The 24,224-nt window shown below is 34.8% G+C and overlaps 1 protein-coding gene across 11 annotated transcripts in view; it reads left to right on the forward strand.

Annotated features, from left to right (window-relative positions):
- Positions 1–24,224, forward strand: part of REPS1 (RALBP1 associated Eps domain containing 1) — a 62,756-nt gene that overhangs the window by 28,065 nt on the left and 10,467 nt on the right. For 6 of the 11 annotated variants that reach the window (XM_057407303.1, XM_057407365.1, XM_057407355.1 and 3 more), the window contains 9 exons: positions 2,281–2,434; positions 7,432–7,559; positions 8,036–8,198; positions 8,502–8,565; positions 9,389–9,543; positions 14,260–14,381; positions 19,016–19,096; positions 22,305–22,392; positions 23,302–23,403. In XM_057407303.1, the coding sequence (XP_057263286.1) occupies positions 2,281–2,434; positions 7,432–7,559; positions 8,036–8,198; positions 8,502–8,565; positions 9,389–9,543; positions 14,260–14,381; positions 19,016–19,096; positions 22,305–22,392; positions 23,302–23,403 (1,057 nt within the window). The remainder of the gene's footprint in view (positions 1–2,280; positions 2,435–7,431; positions 7,560–8,035; positions 8,199–8,501; positions 8,566–9,388; positions 9,544–14,259; positions 14,382–19,015; positions 19,097–22,304; positions 22,393–23,301; positions 23,404–24,224) is intronic. The other 5 variants (XM_057407334.1, XM_057407381.1, XM_057407327.1 and 2 more) reach the window with 4 other exon arrangements.

A 24,224-nucleotide genomic window follows, 5' to 3' on the forward strand; every position in this document is an offset into this window, starting at 1 on the left:
AATCACATGCATGACATGTAAATATATATAAGAATTCAAGTTGAAGATCATACAGTTTCTTCCTATTTCTTCCTATGCCTTAAGTATAAGGCCAAATACTAGGTGGAGGTTTACTAATAGATGCAGTTGTCAGCTTCATTAGGGCAGGGCTGCTTCATCAGGACTATGTGTCAAGAGTTTTAATGTTCACATTACTAGAAGTAGCGAGTGGTTTCCTTTAGATAGACTATTGTTTGTTTATCTGCCTCAGGTGTTCTTCTATGTCTTTCTGGACCATCTGACTTACCAGAGTAAGTGTACTGGAGTAAATGGATAGTGTCAGTGACCGAGTATAGCTTTCCCTAGGTTTACTCACAATATTTTGTCTAAAAATTCAAACATCTTTCAAATCTTGTTTGATAAAAATGGTTTGTATAAAAGCCAGTGGAAGAGGAAGCTTGTAATTGATTTCAGTGATGCATCATCAAGTTCTTCTAGCACCTGTTGTACTGTGCTAGATGGAGTAATAATCCAACCTCGGTTTTAGCTGCCAGCCTGAAAGTGACACTTTGAACACCCTGACTCCTTCCCTTCCTGCCCCCATGTACCTGTAATGGCAACAATGTACTGACATCTACCATAAGTGTCTTACCGAGTAAGATTCTAAGAGGAAGAGTCTTCAGGCAAGTTTCAGAAAGGCATGTAGCTGCAACAAAAATGTCTTGAACTGGTGAGGTACTGTGAAAAAACAGTGACTTTGGGCATTCAATTGGTCCCTAAATTAACAATTGAAGTGAGTTAGTACTGCACACAGCTGCTTTGTAATACTCTTTGCCAATACATATGGGCATCATTTAAGTGCTTTGAATGGAAAGTTCAAAATCCTGTGGCCTAGGTACTTATTTAAGGAAATATGACTCAATGATCAGAACTTTCAAAAAACACCTGTTGCCAAATCAACCAAGAAACACAAAAATCAGAGGGGATTAAAGGTTTAAGTTTACATCAAAATGTTAGGAAGTAACCACTTATCATGGCCTTAAACTTTTTTTTATTAGGATGTGTGTAGTTTTAGTATGTACCTTGCTTGGAGAAAAGCTTGTTTAGGACACTTTCTCATTGTCTTTTAGACTTTTGCCAATGTAATATTGATTGAAAAGCAAAATGGCCTTTGAATATTCAGCAGAGAAAACCAGTTCAGTTTTGGTAATCATGTGGAAGCCTTCGCTCAGTCTGGCTATTACTGCTTGATCATATGTTAACAGTTGTTAACATAGGCTACCTTTTTTTTTTTTTTTGTCTGCTGCTGAAACAGATGTTGAGATTTTTAGCTTTGTTTTTACTTTTCAGGAAACTAGGAATTCATGTTTTGCTTTTTTTCTTGTACTTTTTTCCACTAATACGGTTAAATTCAGATTAGGAGATCTGGCAAGACAGCAATTTCAAAACATCTAGATACAGGGAGTAAATGACTTTCTACTATTTAAATATTTTACTTTGTGAAACAGAGATTTTTTTCCTTTGTATTTTATTTGAAATGGAATAATCTGATAACCTGAATGTCTCATGAGAACTGATTCCACATAGAAATTGCATGTGTAATTCTTTTCCTGCCTCTTCAGGGAGAATCTAGTACAATATGGGATTAAATTGAAACTTGAGCCTTAACACCAGGGCAAAGTTACCTTGTAATTTGTACAGCAGAGAAGTATATCCTAGATATACTTTGAAAAGTATATCATTCTTTAACAAAAAGAGTGATATACTTTTCAAAAGGCATCATTCTTTGAAAAAATTACATCTGTGTTTTTGCATATTAAAAAAACGTGGCCTGTCTAGTGATTTTATTTTTTTTTCCTGCCAATGTTTAATTCTGGTTCATTTTTTTTAAATGAAAGTAACTGATTGTGAATCATTTGATAATAATTAGGTATGATAGTAAGTTGTACAGTGACTTAGAGTAACTCTTTTGAGACCTGGTTTCAAATGTAACTTTTATCTCAAGTGAAAGGGAGCCTTATAACCTAGTTTGCTTTGTAGCTAAGTAATTTAACTCAGCATTGCTGTTGTCTTAAGGATGCCAAGTTGAAAATATATTATGTATTTTTAAAAATATATTAGATGATGTTGTTTGAAGTGGACATGTGCAGTCATACTGTACCTGACTTCTCCTTTTTGCTTATTTTAATAAGTACTAAAATTTACACTTTCTAAAATGAGGCTTTAACTGAAATAAAGGTTTTAGATAGAAATGTATTTAGTTGTTTAGTAAAAACTGAAAAGGTTCCTTTGTTTTATTAGGAGTCCACATCTCCAGTTGTTTCACCACAGCAATCCCCACCAACCTCTCCACATACATGGAGGAAGCACAACCGCCATCCCAGCGGAGGGAATAATGAACGACCTCTTGCTGGACCTGGGCCTTTTTGGGCTCCATTTAGTGAAGCACAACCAGGTATAAATGTCTTATGTTATACTTCAGCTGTAACCCAAAGTCAAATATGTATTGAAAAAATACATTAAATGAGTTTAGAGCAGTTAATCTTTGTATTTTCCAATCCTGGAAAGTTTCTTGCAGATTCAAATGTTCACATTGACAGCAACACTGTGGAATCTGAGCTTGTGTATATGGTGGATCCATTTCTTAGTGTGGTATGGGAAATGCTTGAATTTGGAAGTGGAGGAAGAGAGTATGAAAGCTTCCCAGTGGAAAGTTTTCCAATAGAGACCTTATATCTTAGTGAGATTGTGCAGGAACTGTCAGTACAGCTGAAAACATGGGAAGCTCAAGGGAAAGCAGCAGATAATTCATTGTTTGTTTGGATTAATGTTTCTGGTAAATTAGATGAATTGTCAGAACAACTAATTCTTTTAACTTTTTTTGCTTTCTTTAAAGTTTATGTAAACATAAGTTACTGTATCTCCTGTCTGTCAAAGTAGAACCACTTATTTCAGTAAAACTTTTCATCCTTTGGTGTTCTTCATTTAACATGGAAGACTCTCCCTATTATATTGCTGTGCTCAGATTTAAAAAGCTTTCCCCCCTTAATATCTCATATTTCAATAAGTTCTATTGTGTTTTCTAGTATCTGATAGAATATTAATAAATTTAGCAGAGCATTTCTAATTCGTGTGCTGTCTTTGATACTGCTGAATAATATGATGCACTTTATAGGCTGTAGTTTCAGATTAAACTGTGGTTGATTGGTTTATTTCAGTTACGATATTTCAAAGTTGGGCTGTTACCTTTCACTTTATTCTGTAGTCATTCTTTAGTTATAAGCATCTATGGAGGACCAGGGATTCTGTTCTTAGAGTCAGTTGGATAAGGAAATAAAACACTATTTTAGAAGTGGGTGGTATGCAGAGATTTTTGTCAGTGCCCCAGATGTTGTTTGCTAGTAAGTACCAGTCAATTTAGACAAAAACAATTAGTCACTTCTAAAGGTTCAGTACAGGCACTGTGATTTTTTTGTCAGTTTCTTGACTTTTCTTGCACAGTTTAGTTGATTTACTTTTCTTGTAAGCTGAAATACAAGTTTGTCTGGTAGCTGATTTCCACTTGTGAAGCTTTTCTAACTTCCGAAGTCAAGGACTCCAGGAAAGTATGCAAACTATTCCTACTGTTGAAGAGTTCAATATAGTACTCTTAAAAATAAAGTTGTAATGCCGTGTTTGTCAGTGGTTTCCCTGTGATGTCTAATGGATAAATTTTTCAGTAGCAGTCTGAAAACATTTCTGAACTAGCTCAATATTCTCTAATTTAATATTCCATGCTGAAACACATCCATAGTGTGTTTAAAGCAATTTGGAGATACTGTCTGTTCTGCCAATGTGAAAGATAGAATGGATTTTCATACATTAATTGCACAAAAAATTGTCATCTTGATTCTTTCGCACTGCAGAGGATTAATTATTCCTTTGAATTTCAGTTTGTGTAGATAGTTTGTCATTCTTTTTCCCTCTCTTGAGCCTACTTTTTAAGGACAGTATTTTGTAGAAAAATATCTGACATTCAGGTAGAACCAGATAGACTGTTGGTTAGTTTTCTTAAAATCAGCACTGCAAGCTCATCTTGATTCCAGTGCGAGATGTTCTTGAAAAATTGGATAATTTGCAAGTACATGATTTTATTTCAGTAGGATTTTAAGGCAGGACTGTGCCATTTCACTTGTGATCCAAGAAAAATAAGAACCCAGGTCTCAGCTTTTATATCGTGTTATGTGAAAACATTGTTTGAGGGTATTGGGGTTATCAACTGAAAGCATGGAACCTCAAGTGTGAAAATGTTTGATGGGTCTAATAATGAGTAGCATGTTGCCTTAAACCAGAAAGATAAATTTAAAAACTTTTAGGGGGAAGATCTTGTTTAAATGGGAAGATTCTGACTTAGCCGTAGTAAAGACACTCCACTGCATCATCATACTCCCATCATGAACAAGATTAAATAGTGCTTTCTGTATCAAATTGAGCTGTAATTATTAAATAATGGCCTAATTGTTGTTTTTAAAAATCTTGCATCTGAAGTCTTAAGCATAACTTACAGCTGTAGCCCTCAGTTGCTTGGGGAAGAAAACTCTGTTCTTATTTCAACAGAGCAAAAGAATTTGGATTTCACAAATTTTTTTGACACTGTTGTGCAGTATTCAGTTAGGATAGTGTTAGTGATGCTTCATAAGTAGATGTCCCAGTTCTGGCTTGCATCTCTGGTCTGGATCAGTCTTCAGAGAAAAACACCATGGATGACTGAACCTCTTGTGGGAAACAACTGCGTATGAGATGAGAGCCTCCTGTTCCTATAGTTACAAGAGAGGAAAAATACACTTCATACTTTTACCTTTCCAGCTCATTTTGCAGTCCAGCTTCAGCTGCTAGAAGGATGCTGATGGTGACAAATTTGAGAGAATGAACCCCTTCCCTGCTTCAAATGATAGTTGAATAGCATGTGTGAATAGGGACTATAAGATATTTTTTATTACCTTGTGGACTGTTTGTACTGGAAGCAGAGCAGAACGTTTATGTTGGTAGTACCCAAATAATGGTTAAAACTAGTAAAAAAATCTGATGTCTTCTCTCCATTCAAAGTGCTGTTAATGGTGTTCTTACTGATGAAAATGCATGGAGAGTGTTGACGGTTGTTTCTTCATTGGGTTACAAATCATAAAATAAGAATACAGAGATTGTTCCAGGTCTTCTCTGAAACCCGGTATTATTCCACCTTCCCCAGTCTGGTTTTGTAGTTTGTGAAGAAAATGAGGTTTTGAGCAGGAGAGAAAGGAAACAGTTCTTGTAATACTTGTATTTTGAAGGTATGACAGTTTGGTGCTACTGCATTTGTTACTGTCAAAGTACCACTTTGGAAGACGTGCTGTGCTAAGTGGGATACAAATTGAACTGTTCTAAGACAAGTTGCTGGGGGAAGTAAAGATCTATAAGGTCAGTGAGAATAATGTCTGTGTCTGAGGGACAGAGAAGGGGAGAGCCATTGTATTAAAAGTAAAATTTGTGTGGCATGTCTGTAGGAGAGATGGAAAGGATGTGTTTGAATCTTACTGTGTGTTAGTTCTATGCAGAAAGAGACCAGGCAGAGACTGAGCTTTTCTGCATGCTTCTTTCTAGTGCTTTAGAGTTGGGTGAGCTACTGAACCTTGAGGTAAAAAGCATTGTCAAACTCATTGCCTTTATTCTTGGCAATTTTGGATAAAGTCACTGGAAGCTTCAGGCCACATCAAGAACTTGCAGAAGTGGAAGATGAATTTGAGAACAAACAGAATATTTAATAGTGGCTAGTAAAGCTCATTAAAAATCAACCAACCAAACAACACACCAAAACCCCATGCTTTATTAATCTTACATTTTTATGAAATTCAGAAATAGTGTAACCTCTCAATTTTGTACATTTTACTTACCTCCTCCTTCAAAAAGTGGTTCTCCCCCTGGAAATCTCAATTTTTACTTTCCGTAATGCAAGATAAATGTGTTATGCACAATTATGGCTATTGTGTGTAGAAGAGCAAAGATAAACCAGTACTAAGCATTTCTCACATTACTCTCTTGTTACTCTTTCCTAGGAAAAAGGTCATTTATGGAATGAAGGGGTAATTGCATACTGCGATATCATACTGATATTAAATAACAATTTTGGATGCTAACCATGTTACTGTCCCTTTAGATGTTAACCCTCAGTGTGCTTCACTGATTTCCTTCACTCTGGTTACTGCAGATTGTGTACTACTAGTGTACAACCTGAAATTGTTGATATTCATCAGTTTCATAAATAGATTATCTCTATCTAGATGGAAATTTCATAGCAATATGCTTTGTCAGTATCTTGACAATAAATTCTTCATATTTATTGCTTCAATTTAGATTGTAGTAGCAGTATTAAAATTGCCATTTTCATATTTCTTGTTTGTGGCTTGTGTGGAGGGCTTAAAGAAACTCACAGCAAGTTGCCTGCCTTTTAAAGGGAAATCTGCTTCTATGTATGAGGCAGAAATTCTTATCAAAGTATGACTTTATTTAGCAAATACCTAGAGAAAGCATTTAATTGTACGAAAAGGGTAAAGTGATCAGTTGCACAACTGCTGTTTAGGTTTAAGGAATTCAGCATTTCTTTTAAGAGTCATGGAGTAGAATGGTGTCCTGGGATTCTTCTAGACTTGTTCTAGATGGTTAGTTTTCCCTCTGATCCAAGTTTCTTACATTTTTAATTTGCAACTGCAAGTTAAGAGAATTCTGAGAGGTTTCTACGTAGAGCAGTGGGTGGCCAAATCTTTCTGTAGTTACTTCATGGTTATTTTAATATTAAGACATTGAACATAGGCAGTATTTCAGAAGTAGATTGTAACAAGGCGCTGGGTGAATCTCAGTTATTGTGTTCCAGATAGTTAATGCAGAGCAGATGTCAGCACTCTCTGTGGATGCCCTTTATTATTCTTGGCCTGTTTTCAAGCAACTGAGTTAAGTTAGTCTAGAAATCATTTAGGAAAAAAAGTTGCATGCTAGTATCTTGTGCCACTTTTAAATAGATCTTTGTCCATACAAGTGTTGCTCACATTTCAACTAAATGAAAATGTTTAGTATTAACTCATTCAAAACCTATTAAGTGGGTAAAAATCCATTTACATTTTACGCATGGTGCTATAAGGTTATTCCTCACTTACGTCTTTTTAGTGAAGATTCAAGCTGACAATGTAAAAATCTACAGGAGGTGAACCTTGTTTTGTTGGTGCAATTTGCATTTCATTTCTTTCATGATTCTACAAGTGTATATTTCCCTGACAGGAGCTTGTGTTTCAGGATTTTTTTTTTGTTTTGTTTTTGTTTTTGTGTTTTGTTTTTTTTGTTTGTTTTTATTTGATTTTTTTTTTTGACTGCTTTCCGTATCCATAATTCTTACTCAGTTTTCAAGATTGTCTTTTGAAAAAGAAATGTTTCTTCTACTTTCAGGCTCATCTACTTCTAGTGATCCCATATGGTCTGGCCATTCACCACCACCCCATCAAGAAAACTGGGTCAGTTTTGCAGATACCCCACCAACCAGTGCTCTTTTAGCCATGCATCCTGCTTCTGTCCAGGTGTGACACTTTATTGGTATTTGATTTGCTTCATTCAGATTGATGTTACAATTTATTTTTTCTTTTTTTTTTAAATAATCTTCATTGCAGATGTTTACTGTGTATCTGTGCTGTAGTCTGTTCAGTGCTGTTTACCCAACAGATACTCATTGAGTTGACTTAATTTGGAATGGTTAACTTAAAGCCCATTAAAAAGCCATCAGCAATTACAACTTTAAAACATTTGTGTTTAGCTTTTTTGCGTATGTGCCATACTTTTTTTTTTTCCTGCTCTCATACCTGCAGTCATTCCTGTTCATATGTATCAGTGTGCAAAATACCCTGTCATTATTCTGTAGACACAATCTGTGGATGGTTTCCTGCAGTTTTTAAACTACCATGAGATTTAACTATGCTTTATTTTTTGAAGGCAAGAAGTTGAGAATTCATAGAAGCATTTTAGGTAGATAATACTGAGGAAAAATATTTCATTTCAGGACCAGACAACAGTACGAACTGTAGCATCAGCTACAACAACAAATGAAATTCGTAGGCAATCAAGTAGTTATGATGACCCCTGGAAAATAACTGATGAACAAAGGCAGTATTATGTTAATCAGTTTAAAACCATTCAACCTGATCTAAATGGATTTATACCAGGTAAGTTACTCTTTAAAAAATATAATTGTGGGTGCAGCAGTTCTGTTACAAAGACTTTGTTGTGTCCTTAGGTTTGCATACCATTTTGAACAAAGTTCTTCATTTTACTTGTAATATTCTAGTGAACTCCAGTGTAATTCAGGAAGGGACTTGAAACTAATTTTTTTCCTTCATTTAACCTTAGTAATTAGTGCCATTTTTCCAAAACCTTTGCTAAATAGCTCATCTCCTTTACCATAACTCTTACTCTTCTAATGATTTAACTTGCTTTAAATATTGAAAGTGGTTGTTGTAATTTTTCAGGGTCTGCAGCTAAAGAATTTTTCACTAAGTCAAAACTACCTATTCTTGAACTTTCTCATATTTGGTAAGTGTGATGTGTCTTTATTCAGGATAATTTAGAAAGATGGCATCTGTCTGGCAGTCATTTAATAATCTACTTACTAGAAGATGTTAAGTGGAATTTCATTAGTCATACTTTGAGTATATACTATGGTATGTTCAGTCCTATTCACGTTTATGCCACCATTACTTTAATGGGCTTTAAAAGGTCTAGGCTGGCATTATTTACAAAGCATTTTGAGCTTTTGAAGAAATTTGACACGCTCAATTTGAGCGTTTTATTGCTAAAAATACATTTTAAGTAATTCCTTACCTATATTTATTTATTCAAGTCTAAGTTTAAATGAAATGTGCAGATGCAAATATTTTTAAATGCATTTAGTAGGCCTTGATGACAAATTTAGCTTTGACTTGGTGCAAAGCTTATATTTTGCTGTATTCTGTAATTTGTACTGCATTACTGCATGCTATCATTAAATGGCTTACCTTGACAGATTTCATCTTTGTGTGTACTTATTTGTAATTCAGCTGTTTTCCCATTTAAAATAAACATCGCCTCAGCATTTTTGCCAAAAATGAGGGCAATAATATTATGTAGTACTGTCTTTAATGAGTTAAAAACCTGGAGAGATAAAAGCGGGTTTAAATTATCTTTAAGCCCTAAGAAATATTATTAATGAAAACTCATCTTTGAAGAGTAGAGCATGTAGCACTAATATGAAGTATTTAATAGGGTAAAATGAACTATAAACTGCATTCTTTGATCTTCCACATAGCAGAACAGAAGTACGTAATTTGAAATAACATAACCTTAAGAAATTTTATTATACTAAGGTTTTTCTTTTTAGGGAACTGTCAGATTTTGATAAAGACGGTGCACTGACATTGGACGAGTTCTGTGCTGCGTTTCATCTGGTAGTTGCTAGGAAGAATGGTTATGATTTGCCACAAAAGTTACCTGAAAGTTTAATGCCCAAACTGATTGATTTGGAAGACTCAACAGGTAAGACATGCATCAAGTGATGGGATAGTTGTTACAGTATATCAGCAGATACTTATAGATTTGTCTGAACATAATCCATTAGTCAGTATGAAATAAAGCAATGTGCAATTTTTAGAAATCTTAATTAGTGCTCACAGCTAATCTAAGCACGTACATATTTCTGTACAGGGAGGTGTTATTTAGGAACAGTACACATTGACTATCACATTTGGAAATACTGCCTGTGGCCTTTAAAGGCTAAGGAAAACAAAACTGTCACAGTATCGATTTTTATCACTATATTCCAAATTCCCAATCCAGCTCTACTTCAGATTTGATTTCCAATGAATATATTTTCTGTTCCCTCTTATTTCTGAAAATAAGTGCTACCAGGTTCAATGCTAGAGATAGTCTGTAGTTTAAAAGTACAGAATCTTCTGTATATAAAATATACAGTAATTTCTTTTTTTTTTTTAAATTCTGTTCCCGACTTGACAGCTGGATTTATCCTCCGTTGCTTTGGCACCTGGTCTTTCTGTGCATAGTCCTTTATCTTTGAATGCTTCCAGATAAACCATTGAATGTATGAGTTTGCTTGTGCCAGAAACTCTCCTGTAACTGAAAAGCAAACTACTGTTCCATGTAAAAGTAGTGTTTAAAAACAGGTGTTACATATATAATGTTTTTATATATATACATGCACATATATGTGTGTGTATGTATATATATTTATAAAGGAAGATGGCCACAAACATCCTGTTTGAAACACCACCTTTACATGGAATGGTGTATTTATATAGATTTTAAAACAGACAAAGGAAACAGAGTATTTTATGCCTTAGATTACTTTTTATCAAGCAGTCTTGGCTTGGGAAGTCAGGTTATACTATAGGTGCACAGGTGCTACAGTTTCCTAGAATTTTGTCTTTTTAGTAAATACTTCAAAGGGGGTCTCTTCAGTACTGTGTTTGTATGTCAGAGACCTTCATCTGACAATTACTGATGAGTTCTTAAACTAGGTACTGTAGCTCTTACTACCTTTGCTTTAATAATTAAACCATTTTTTGTGGGAGTAGCTTTGTGGTTTCTCAAAGAATCTTGGTAACAGCAACAAGTGAACTGTTTTCAGGATGAGTAAACGTCTTGCTATGACAAGTACATGAGAAATAACTACAGTTAATTGGGTGAATAACTAGCAAGTGTCTAAAACTACTCATCTGTCTATTTCTGTATTTAAGGTGATTGCCAAGCAAAAGCCTTTATAGGAAATGGAGTAATGTTTATTTGTATAAACCACTGGGGTTGTTTTTTAAAAAACAACAAAAAAACAAACCACCCAACAACTGTTGTTGTACATTATCTGTACCCCATACTCTACTGCCTTTACTTGTAGCAGATTTACAAAGCTTTTGTCATTTAACTGAAGTTGCCTGGAAACTTTATAAATTGGACACTAACCCAGAAAGTGTTATATATGTGTTTATTGTTTTTGTATTGCAGGCAATGTGGTTAATATAAAACTTTGATATATTACCATGAGGTACAAATCGGTCTTTCTCCCTCCGGTATTAAATGAAAGTTACCTTATTCTAGTGAATGTTAAAAAGTTACAAGAATGTGTAAGCTCTGTTTAAAAGGAAACGTTCTGATTTCTATTTGAATCTGCTGTTACAGCTACAAGGAAAACTAACAGTTCTTGCGAACTTGTTGAATTTTATCTAACTAGATTTTTTTTTAAATATGGGCCGCCAGTGTTGGACATAGCTTTTCTAGCATCTAACATGATTCATCACCAGAACTTGTATATTGAATAGAAAACTTTAGAAATGATTATTGATGTGGCTGCAGTTTTACTTGTAGGTACAACAGTCAAAATCTCCTGAATACATTTACTATTTTATTCTAAATTAAAAATTACTCATAAGTGTATGTGCATACTGATGCACATGTTAAATTGCAATAGTTCAACTTAAAAATCAGCCTTGAAAGATCAACCAGTTAAACTTCTGTAACCTTTTCTTTTTAGTTCTCATAAGAAGTGTTTTTCAGTTAAGCTTGCTTCCAACAGCCTTCTCAGAACTGTAAAGTGTGACACTGGTGTGTCTTTTTGTGTGGACTTCTTTCATGGGATAACAATTTCTCAACATTATTAATGATCTTCTACTGACTAAAGTATCAGTGTGAGTAACATGATTTCAAACTGCTCAAGAAGGTGAATTACTTGATGTCTTTTTAAGCCAATGTGCAAGATGGTAAATTTTATTTCAGAAGTGTTAACAATACCATATTAATTCTCTCCTTTTGTTAGAAACTTTCACCTTGATATTCCATATTTCTGCTTGGTGCTTGAAACTTGCCATCTGTTTCCATTTTGCCTATTGAACTAGTGGCCAGCAGAAAGAAGAGTAGCAAAGGGCTCCCTACCCCCTATGTCTCTGTTCAAACAGAGGAAGGGAAGAATGTTCCTGGTCTACTCTGGTAGCCTCTCCCTCAACAGCCCCTGTGAATCTATTATGTGACCAGCTGCAGGTGTTCCAAACCTGTTACTGTATGGTCTTGTCTTGCATCTGGCGTCATGGCCAGGGATACATATTTCTCTCACATGACGTAGACCTAATGTATAATAAAGCATTTATATTGGTAATTTTTCTGGTATAGCACTATGCCTCTAAAGAATTATAATAGGAAAAAAGTTAAATGAGGTTCTATATCTTTCTGCTGACTAGAGAGAGAAATGAGGTGTTTAAATCCTTAGAATAATGTGGTAATTCTACAAGACATTTGAATGGGCTTACTATTTTGAATTGTATCGTATACTTCAAAATTATTTCTATTGCAGCTGCTCCACTTAAGATTTGACATTATGCTGTGGTATGCTCTTCAGAGTGAGGGAGATCTGTCTGTGTAAGAACAGCCAGAGCTTCACTGAATGAAAATGGGAGCGTGAAGTCAGGCAGTTTTATAAATACTTCTCTGAGTGCTTATGTATTTATTTTATTAATTGATGGCTTAGTACATTTTGTATACCATGACCAGCATGTCATCTTGACTGCTTGAAAACATGGTTGTGTCTGTAAATATCATCTTGATGTAGCCTGGTTTGTGTTTTTATTGCCAGATGCTTTTTGCCTGAGGCAGGTGTTAGGTGCAGTTTCTGTCTGGAATAATTTGTGAAGCCAAGTACAGTAGTACTTGATGCTAGGTGCTGGGTACAATTTAGGGAATACTGTATCTCAGCCTGTTGTCTGGCTATTTACAGGAAGCTTAAAGACCTGCAAAATTTTGAGTTACTGTTTTCTCTGTGCCTTTCTTGATGTCAGCAGCACTCAGTCTCCCCTGGCCTCAAGATGGGACAATTAATTTCTTTCTGGATTTCAGTGTTTTGTCTGTTCTTTTTAGGCTATGCCTCTTGGTGTCCCAGTAACACTTTGCAGACTATAAATAATGAGCTGTTAGTTTTGATGGGTGCAGTTGTCACCATTGACAATTAAAGTGTTTCCAGTTCAATTTGATGTTGGATTAATTACAAGTTTCTTCTGAATGGAAGACAGCAGACAGAATATTGAGCTGTCACAGCAGAAGAGCACACTTCAGAGTTCAGCTCTTCAAGAGCATAAACCCAATCCTTTTTATAATTTTTAATCAGTTTTTGGTACCATGTATCACACATTCTTGTGGCAGTCATCTTCAATCTCACATCTATCAAGCAGTTCTTCTAAATGATAATTTAATTAAGCCATCTCTCCTCTTGTGCAGTATTTTCTCTTGTTCAGATCTTTAATTCTTTGGACTACAAACATCTTGTTAATATGTCTAGCTACTTATCAATCCTTTTTTCAATTGTTTCTGTTGTTACATTATACACTTGTAATCTGAACTTCAGGATTTTGAGGCTTTCAGTGTGTTGCTTTAGCTTGGATAGTGGTATCTAGCAAAATTGAAGAGTCTGTAAATAGGATTTTACTGTGTTAGGCAGAATGTCTAAGCTGCTGTTCAGATTTACTTTACCCAATTCTCTTTACAGTTTGAACAGAATAAAAATAATTGTTCGGTATCATGAAAATTTGTACAACTCTGAAGGAGTGTTTCTGCAAGGAACTGTACTTGCTGAAAGCTCAGAGAAAACTGAAATAACAGCAACAATGTGCAGTTGCAGTATGACAGCTGCTGCACTTGTTCAGTTTGCAAAATATAGGGAATGGAAATGTTACTGTTTTAGTAAGGAAGCTTAAAAACTTAGAATATTCTTTATCAATAACCTGTGAATATGGTTTTCTTCATCTCTTCTCATATTTCTGGTCAGTATTTGCATTGATATACTGGTTTTTGCTTTAACCTTTCATATAGGGAAGTGTTTTATTCTGTAAGATAAACTCAGTGCTGGATTTGATGCGGTAAACATTAGTGTAAAATTTCTCAATGTAAGAATGAATTACATTTATTTCAGTATGTAAGGAACATCTAAAAATGCTATTTAAAAGTCAAAGTACAGGGAGATAGTATGGTACAGAGTAATCTTCAAAGTCCAGTTTTCAGAAAGGTCCTCAAAATAAGAGTAGCACCAGATAAATAGAATGCTTTACTTGAATGAGTGTATTTTGTCTGGTGCTAAGTATTTACTTGGAAAAGATGAAACCAAAGGGTACTTTGCACTTTCCATGAGATGTGAGCAGCTTTTTTGAGAATAAACTGAATGCAGTTCATGATTTTGGTTTATAATGATTCCTCTCATTTCAGAAGTTGGGGAACAGACAGGTGAGGTAGGTTACTCCAGCTCTCCAGCAGAAGCACCTCCAAGCAAGTCTCCATCAATGCCATCGCTAAACCAGACCTGGCCAGAACTGAATCAGAGCAGTGAGGTTAGCGCTTTTATTTAAGAGTTATTTAATTGCTAGTCAGTAACTAATTGTGTATGCATATGTAATTCATCATAAGTAGATTTCTGATCACAGATTGTGAAAAAGCAGGACAAATAGACACAGGAAGGTTCTAAATCTGTTAAATTGTAAAAAAGTTAATGTTTTCCTTCTAATTTTTCTGTCTCATTGTGAGATGAGCTACTGTTTAAAATGCTGTCATTAATAGTAATTAAGCTTTATGTCAGTGACAGAATGAACTCATAGCACTTACTGGATAGGTTGAATTCATTCCCAGTTTTTTTATTTAAGGTGAGTTTGGGGTTGGTTTTTTTTGTTACCTTTGAAGGACTTTTATAGTCAACATTTGTGAAATGTCAAAATAAATTTCTGTTGGAACTGAACATTAAGACTTTCTGCAGATGGTTTTACCCTGAAATACAAGTTACCTCACGAGTAATGTAGATAAGTCATAGTTCTGGGTTTGTGTCAGAAGCAAAGAGTCAAAGTTGAATCTGTCAGCTAAATTTATTTAAATATTAAATTTATGCTGTTATATACTGCTGCTTTATCATCATTTACCATACGTATTTGCTATATAAGCAGTCTTATATACTAAAGCTCTATTTTGTCAGAATTTGAAACTGAAGTTACCAAACAGGATTTTTTGTTTTGTGGTTTCTCCTTTTCCCCCGTCCCACTGCAAAATGTCCATTGTTAAAGCCTGTAAGGAACTAATTCCTAGAGTCAGTCGTGTTGCTCTGGTTTACATTTTTGCCTTTGACTTAGAATAAACCAGTGTTTTGCTCCAAGAGCTACTTCAGAGACTCAAATGAGTTCCTTACTGTAGCCATGCTAAAAAGGTGGTGTAGGCTTACAGGGAATAGGGGGAAACTGGTGAAATTGTGTTTTGAAAACTGTCAAGAAGAGTCTAAAGCTAACATCTGAGATAGTTCTATCAGTAGCTGAGTATTATCCTTCCCTGTTCCTCGTATTGAAAAAGCTTTTTGTGGTTTTCCTCTCCAGTCTTCAAGTGAATGGAAGATTGATAGCCAAAGTTTTAGATGAATCAAAGGACAGGCAATGTGAAACAGAAAATAAGCAAATTTTTAGGATTAAAGTTAAGAGCAAAGGAAATTTTCTTCTCAGGAGGAAGGTCTTTGTAAAGTCTGCTGTTCCTCTTAAGGGTATATGCTGGCCTCACTGTGATATTCTTGCCAAATAAAAAATGTAGAAAATTATTTAGTGGTTCTTAGTTGTTCTGTTTGACAGAATGACTCTTAGACTGCCTGTAGGATAAGCTTTAGGAGGGAGGTGAACAGATACTCGGTTGTTGCTAAAAAGCTGTAAATGTATGCAACTGTATTAAAATTTGCATTGATACGCTCCATCATGTTTGCAATGAAGATATAATAAACTAATAATTTGGTAATCTGCCTTGTAATTGAAAAGTTGTCCAGTGCAACTCAAAGCAATTGAGTAGGGTAATTCCACTAATGGAACAAATTTAATGACAATTCTGTCAGCCACAGTCATGCCTTACGAAACTGACTTTGTCCATTCAGATAGATAATGTGGTATTTTCTTTATGAAAATCTACTAAAACTTTAAGAGGCTTGGAAAAGTTCTCATACTAAATATTACCAGATACTAACTATACTAAAATAAGACTTGAACACTTACTAAATGTTAAGAGTTTTTTGTTCTAACACAAAGGAATTTCTGATTTTCCAGCTATATTGCTGTGCATGCTTCTTGCTCCTCTGTATTTTCTTTTAAGCATGACTCAGGTCAAAGTCCGTGAGGTTTTAATGCCAGGAAAGAATTCCTAGTATTACTGCAGGCACCAGTCTAATTGTTTCCTCTTTGAACCTCTTATAACTGTCATCAACAAATTGCTTGAAAAAGCCGTGCGTCTTTGGATCCATCTGCCTTTTCAGGCAGTTTCATCTCCATTGGTTTCAAAACTGTTGGTTACTTTGTGCTTTCTAGCTCATACTTCATTTTTAGATTCTAGTTGCCAGGCTCAGTTACTGTAAGATTATAAGTATGGACCAAGGCAATCTCAAACTCAGAATAAAAAGCATTATGAAAATCCACCTAGCTCTGGATACTACATGCTTCACATTCTTGCCTCTTCATTCATCACTTCTTCCTCACTTCAGGCATCTTTTCCGTTCAGTCTCAAGGCTGAGGAATAAATTCTGGGAGCTTTTAAAAAAAAAAAAATCCAAAAAAAAAACCAACCAAAAAACCCCCAACAAAACAAACATCCTACTGAATTTTTGTTGGAAACAGTCTAGTGTCATATGGTCATACTAGCTTTGACGCAGATACGGAGATTTGCATTTGAGTTCTCACCCTTTACACCTTGTTTCAACTGTCTTAATGTTCTTTTAGTAATGGTTCAGGTTACTGTGAGTTTTAGTTTCTAGTAATTAACCTTTTGAAAGTACTTTTGAAACATTGTTTGCAAGTCTAGAAGACAAGTATTTTAGTTCAGCTAGTAGGAATTTAAACATAGCAAATCAGTTGTATTGTCAATGCTGTTAAACCTTGCATAGAGTTTGAGATGAAGTCTAGTAGATTCTTAATATATGTAGCTTCCTGTTAACCAGGGAATTAGCAGTAACTAGCTTCTGGTAGTATTTCAGGATGGAGCACAATAGAATATTCCCCAAAGCAGTCAGGAGGTGTTGGTGTTCATTTGTCTATGCCCACCTAGGGAGCCTGAGAACAAGTAATAAATATACCTGCAGTTTCGCTTCAGAGGAGTAGAATAAGAGGTAAATTCAGCATCCATCTCTAAGACATATTTTATTGTTGATCTTAATTATGACATAGATGGTGTATGCCTTTATGGAAGTTTTGAAAAATCAAGAAACAATATTTCTGTAGTGGTCTTGTTGCCAGTCTTACCACTAACTTTGAAGCCAGTGGCCAAATTAAGTTTCAAAGGGTAGTACTAAGATAAATACTAATACTAATTTCATAAAAATTAGCAGCTGTTTAAATGCAAGAGAAAAGTCAGTGGAAATGCTGGCACAACCTTGCAGTTAAGTTTCTGACTTATAAAAACCTCTTGAATGAGCCAGTTTTTACTAGCTCCAAACTACTTGCAATGCTGCCTTTTCATGAAGGGGTGGAGCAACACAGAGATAAACTGTTCAATACAGGTAGCATGACAGAGCAGTTAGGAAGAAAACCTTACATCCTTGCTAAAAAGGTTTCATTAGATTCTGTCTGTGAAGGGGCTATTTTTGTGGGTTAAAACAAATAAAATAAAAACTCCGTTCCAAAAAAAAAAAAAACCAACAAAAAAAAAAACAACCAAAAAAAAAAAAAATTCCACCAACCTGAGAAAAAAGCCATCCCCCAAAAATATGTGAACAGTATCCCATAATCTTTGCCTTAATTTAAAGTTTAAAATGAGGACATAAAGCTCTATCTCTACAAGGAGCGACATCACACATGAAAGCACTTACGCATTCTGAATTTAATTTCAGCTGATTAAAAGCAGTTACTTAGGAACTTCTATAAAGAGTTATTTCTGAAATAAATGGTTTAGACTAGTTTCACATGCAGGCTATTCACTGAATATATTTCAGTGTAGAGGAGCACATGAGATAAGATTGACTAACACCATATAGTTTGTCCTGTATCTCCTGGAATCATTTACATTGATTTGCCTACAAAGATGAGACAAAAATATTGGTTTGTTCTCACAACTATATTGACATAATTTTTTTGTCAAATTTTCTGAGCATTGAAAGTTTTGAATTTTTAATTTTTGTTGTAGCGTTTGAGACTTGGTTAATATTTACCAATACATTACAAGTTTAGCATTCCTATTGTGATTTGTAATATGGTTTCTGGATCACAGACTAATTTTATATACTTTGGTACTTTGTTGATCCAGTTGTGGCTGTAGCTTGACAAGCATGTGGACTCTTGACAGCCATGTATTGGTACAGCATGCCTATAACTTACAGAATTGTTCAGAGATTGACTTACTTGCCTTTAGCAATCAGTAGTGTATTTGAGTTTAATTCTTTGCCTTGTCAGTGATTTAGACTTGTAAAAATGCTCTTTTAAAGCATAGAGTCACTTCTGAGGGGTTGCACTGGCAAGCTGAACTGGTGTAGTTGGAGTACTCTGCTCGATGTTTATTCATCTAGGATTTTGTACAAAAATCAGCATTCAGAAAATACGTTGGAAACTTGGCAGTTACAAAGCTGAAGAACCTTTTTGTGTGTTTTATAATTACAAATACACAGCATGTGTCACTGATTTTTATCTTTACAGTGTTTGAATGGCTTAACGATATTTTTTTCTTGTATGATTTTCATTGGCAAACATGAACTTTGAAGGTACTTCTGTTGACTCTGCACCTGTACCTTCATTGTGAAATGAGAATGTAAAGATAAATATTGACAGGTAACAAACTTGGTCACACAACAAGCTCAGACTGAAATAGAAATACTTAATGTGTATTGTTGTGCTTTCCAAGTCAAGTACTGCCCAGTGCAAATATAGTACTTTCCAGTGCAACCTCTGAACTACTGTGCTAGATCTCCTCAGTGATCTTTTACTCCCATCTTTCTCATCATGCTGACTTCTCTCCTCTGTCTGTTCAGCAGTGGGAGACATTTAGCGAACGCTCTTCAAGCTCACAAACTCTGACCCAATTTGATTCTAACATTGCACCAGCTGATCCTGTAAGTCAATCACTTAGCTTGCTTGTTTGAAATTAATTTTATTAACACTGAATTTCCATTCATTGTGTTTAGCTGTTATGCATGATACCATGAACTGCTTTTTGGGGAATGGTGGCAGGCTTCTTCAGATTTTTACTCATTTTAGAAACACAAACTTTCTGATACTGCTCATGTTCAATACCAGAGTGCAAAGAATGCTTTTCCCTTGATTTTGAGGTAATAAAACACTGCTATCAAAACCTGTATTATACAAAGTGTTTAAATGTGTAATGTTTTTTTTTTTCATATTTATAAGTCAACTCAAGGGCCACTCCCAGTGATAAACCAGTCCTGTTTTAGTTTTTGTCTTAAGTGTTGTTTTGGTCTTTCAAGTTGCAGAGCTTGATTTGTACACAATTTTAGGAGTTGACAATGCCAATTCACTGAAAAACTACTGGGCTTTAATCAGTGTGGAATTTCATATTCCTGTGTTTTTGCCAAGTTAATTTCAATAATAAGGCTGTTAGTATTTTTTCAGCTAAACTTCTGCTGTTCTAGTGCTTTATTCAGTGAGGAGTGCTCTGAAGAATTACGTAGTTAAATAGCTTGTGAAGTTTGGGAGCCAGAAATTCACTATGGCATTTCCAGTTCTGCTGGTTTTTAAACTTCACAGCATGTGACATTGTAGTGCTTCTGAGATACATTAAAATTACTTCAGTATTTAGCTGCTGCTTTCATCCTGCTTTTCTTACAGGTTTAATTACCACTGTTAGTATCCATTTTAATTTAATTACGGTGTTGGTGTCCATTTGATTCTGTAACAAAATTGTAGGTGTATTTAATATGTATTTAACTACTTTTAGTATTAAAAACATCACTTCTGAAAAGATATAATATGTAAATATACATATATTTTTAGGTACATCAGTACTCCAGTCTCGGAGCTAACCTTGATATTCATGTGGAAATAGTATTTCTAGATGCTGGAAAGTATAAATCAAACTGTGCTGTTACCTATGCTCAGAATTGCCCTTAGTTAACATTCAAAACATATGAAATTATCATACTTGAAGTGAAAAACAGCCCTTTTCCATCTGAGAGACTTTTTTTGTTTGTTTGTTTAAATGTGCTATTTTTATGCTTTAATGAAGTAAACATGATGAAAATCAATTTATAGTTGTTTCTTACTATGTGTAATTGCATTGCTCAACAGTAAAGAGCTATCACTGTCTTGTTTCCACAATAAGATAGTAGTTTATTTTACACATAATTAGTAAATGACAGAAATCTGACGTTTGATTTTTTTTTCCCCATACGTTAATAGTCTAAAAGGTAGAAAATGATGATATATGGGAAATTCATTTATGTGTATATGCCTGTATGCATGCCTGTCTAAATAGGAATTCAATAGAAATACAGAAAATATACTGGGAGATTACCCTTTTGAGTTACTTTCTTACAGTGTTTGTAGTTGAGAAAAAAATTAGAGTTGTGAGCATCTTTAAAGCTTACTAAGGTAATGGACTGTGGGAATAGACACTTCAGAGTCTTTTCATATGAAAATAAGAACAAATGGCACCAAATTCTCAGTAGCAGTTTGCGGACTTCTGAATATTGTGGGCTCAACTGAGATGCTTAGGACTGATTTATTGAACAGCTCCAGCCTTCCCAAAGGAGAGAATAGGCTTTTTCAAGCAGTTAGTAATAACTAACTGAAGAGTATATTTATAGACCAGTTCTTCTGTCTTTTTGTTGGAAAAGCAACTGCTTTGGAGGTAAAAGATAAGTGAGAAGATTAAAACAGTACATTCATCTCCCAATATGGGAACATAATTTGCTTACTGTTAAGTGAAAGTTGGTAACATGATGTTCTGTGTAAAATTTGATTAATGATCTGAATTAATACATTATATAACAATCCATTTCACCATGAGACATGATTTTTATAGTAGCTGAAGTAGGTACAACAAGAGTGATTTTTGTGTAGTAATCCCATTACAGGGGGGGGGAAAAAACAACAACAATATATTCCTAGAAGCCAGATACAAGAAGAGTGTTTGAGCTGTGACTAGGAAGTGGTCTTAAAAGTTCTTACTTGCAGCAAGAATAGTGTAAGTCAGATTAAACAGTTTTAGAAAATATTAATGTAAATGTATTAAGCATGGTGGAATCTATCAACTTGGGTAGTCAGAACAGATTAAATTTGTGTAGTTCTGAAAGTTCTTGTCATTTGTAGGGACAGGATATAATCTAGGATTTTTTTGTGTGCTGTCACTGTACCACCCATTCATATATTCTGAATATACATGACAGCCTCACACCACTATGTCCATATTTTTAGGTTAACTTGAGAGCAAACATAAAAGTTCTAAGTGTTTTTTTAAGCTATCTACTTACCTACTCAGTCTCCAAACCAATCGAAAAGGGCTGTCTGTAAAGCACATTAAAATGGAGTTGATTATCTGAACTACAAAGAAAATGCCTCAGTCTAAGGTCAATGCCTATCTAGACCATAGAGGAATATTCCATAGAGTTTATTATCCTCAAGTTTAGAAGACTCTATTTTAAAGACTCCTAAACCAATTTGTCTTAAACTACTACAGATTACCTATTTTATAGAGAATTACTCATACAATTTAAAGAGGCCGTAACTTCCTGAGGCAACATAAATAAACCTCAGTGGTGGGATTCTGAAATAGTAAGATTTTGTTGGGTAGTTTTGGGATTTGGTTTTTTGTTTGTGGTGGGTTTTGGGGTTGGTTTTTGTTGTTGTTGTTGTTGTTTGGTTTGGTTTTGGTTGTTTTTTTTTTGTTGTTGTTGTTGTTTGTTTATTTACTTGGTTGTTTTTTTTTCCTTTTTTAATTGGTTGGTTTTTTTGAAGGTTCACTTCTGGTGTGCCAAAAGTTGTGGAAAGCTGGTAGATCTCAGCTGTTGTCCTAGTTACAACTTGATTATGTATAGAAACATTTCTAGTGCCCTTTTAAAGTAGTATGCTAGGTTACACCTTACACATCACTTTAGTATCCTAGCTTACGCCTTAAAAATCATTAGAGAAACTTTAGCTGATAGAGCTTTGGTTTTGTGGGTATATTCCAAGTCCCTGGAGCTTGCATAAAAAATCAAATTTATGAAATTTTGTTTAGAGATGACATTTTGCATGGTGTCAGACACTCTTAATAGAACTGTTTAAAAATAGGTTAACATCACTTAACTCTGATTTCCTTTGCAGGACACTGCAATTGTGCACCCAGTTCCTATAAGAATGACTCCAAGCAAAATCCACATGCAGGAAATGGAGCTTAAAAGAACTGGAAGCGGTAATGCGTTTTCTCTTGCTAATGAGAAAGTATTTGTACAATTACAGTTGGCTTTGCTTCCTCAAACATGCTTTTTTCGTCTCCGTGGATGAATATATCTGGAGTTATAACCAGGATAATTAGTGAGATTTTCTGAGTTAAGGATTGGAGTACTGTTCAGATAAGTTTTGAATTGGCCATTTGCAGCAGTAAAAATTCCACCATCTACAAGAGATCACTGCTTGAAGTAGTTTCAGGAGCATGATGGTATAGATTGGATATGGGCCTCTGGGGGGATGTCTAGGTTTCTTGCTTTCTGAAGGAGACTGTGAAGAGTGAGGACATAGCTTTCATTGATAAAGCTTGTTCTGCTGTGATCAGAAACACTTGAGTTTCTTGTTTTGAAACCTGACAGCATCTGGGAGGATTGGCAAGCCTTTTGTTTTTGGAGTTTTTTGTTGGTTTGGGTTGGTTGTTTTTGGGTTGTTCATTTGGGGTTTTTTTGTCCACGTTGGTGTTTGATTTTTTGGGGTTTTGTTTTTTTTTTGTTTGGTTTGTTTTGGGTCTTTTTTAATAATAATAAACAAGGAGGTTTGATATTTGGAGGAACAGTAGAGTCTTAATTTGTAGGTGTGTGCCATGCCAGTGTTTCCTAAGGTCAGGTAACCCATGCAGACTATGAGAATAAATAACATGTTTCTTTCAGAATATCCCTAGCCTTGTAAATGGGTAAAGATTCCAAACCATTGACACTACAGAAATAGAAATTTCTATAGAAATAGAAATAACACTATTACAATGTAAAACACTCAGTTTTAGTCTTGTGTGCAGCACTTTAGATAAGGGTAGAAAACTAATATAAGGCCTTGGCTTCAGAAGTAAAGGCTAGTTTGAATACATTAATTTATTTAGATTTATTTTTCAATCTAGATCATGCTAACCCTACTAGCCCACTACTTGTGAAACCACCTGATCTCCCAGAAGAAAACAAAATGAGTTCATCTGTAAAATTTACACCTGGAAATACAGTTAGTAAGTATCACAATATATTTTCTGATCTAATTTTTTATATTATACAGAGTGTAGGTCTGATATATTCCTCTGTGAATGAAAACTTACTAGATGGCAGAAGCTCTAAAGTGAGATAAACTTATCCAAAGAACAGAGACAAATTATATAAGTAGTAATTAAGGAAGTTCTAGATGTCACTGGAGATGTTTTCCTGCCATGCGCAGAAAAAAGTATTTTCAGCTCTTTTCCATCTTCCTATTTGCTCTTTTAATCTTAGGATGAGAAACTGAAATGTATGGAAAGTGGAATTGATTAAGTGTTTGAATCTACCTCAGAACTGTGTATTTTCTGAAGGGTGAAAACCTGTTCACCACAGTTTTCAGGCAATTTACATCTAGTTTAGCTACTAAGAAAATGCTAATAGACTTCTAGATTTCTTTTTTAGGTACAGCTTTTCAACTGTTTATTTGCTTCTAATAGCATTTTTGATTTTTCAGTAACTCCTATGTCCAGAACTTTACAATCTTTTGATCAGTCCACTTGTCTGATATTGAGAGAGGTTCCAGATTATATGTAGCCTAAATGAGTCTTTGGGATCTGTTTCTGAGACTTGTGTTCTTTAAACTAGGAACTTCAGTAAAAATAAGATTTGAAGAGCCCATTACTTTGAGTCCTTTGCATTATTAAGACAGTAGTATTTTGGTTGGTTTGTAATACCGAAGTAATTTACAAAGTGCCAGGTAAGAATGTGTCTTACTAAACAGGAAAGTCATCTCTGCAGGATTCTCATCTCTGGGTCTTGGCTGGTGTGTCTTAACACTTTTGAAAACTTTAGTGTCCTA

Source organism: Pezoporus wallicus, unplaced genomic scaffold (assembly GCF_028554395.1).
Source record: "Pezoporus wallicus isolate ANWC-B61680 ecotype Strahan unplaced genomic scaffold, APGP_CSIRO_Pwel_v1 contig_3817, whole genome shotgun sequence".
NCBI lineage: Eukaryota > Metazoa > Chordata > Aves > Psittaciformes > Psittacidae > Pezoporus > Pezoporus wallicus.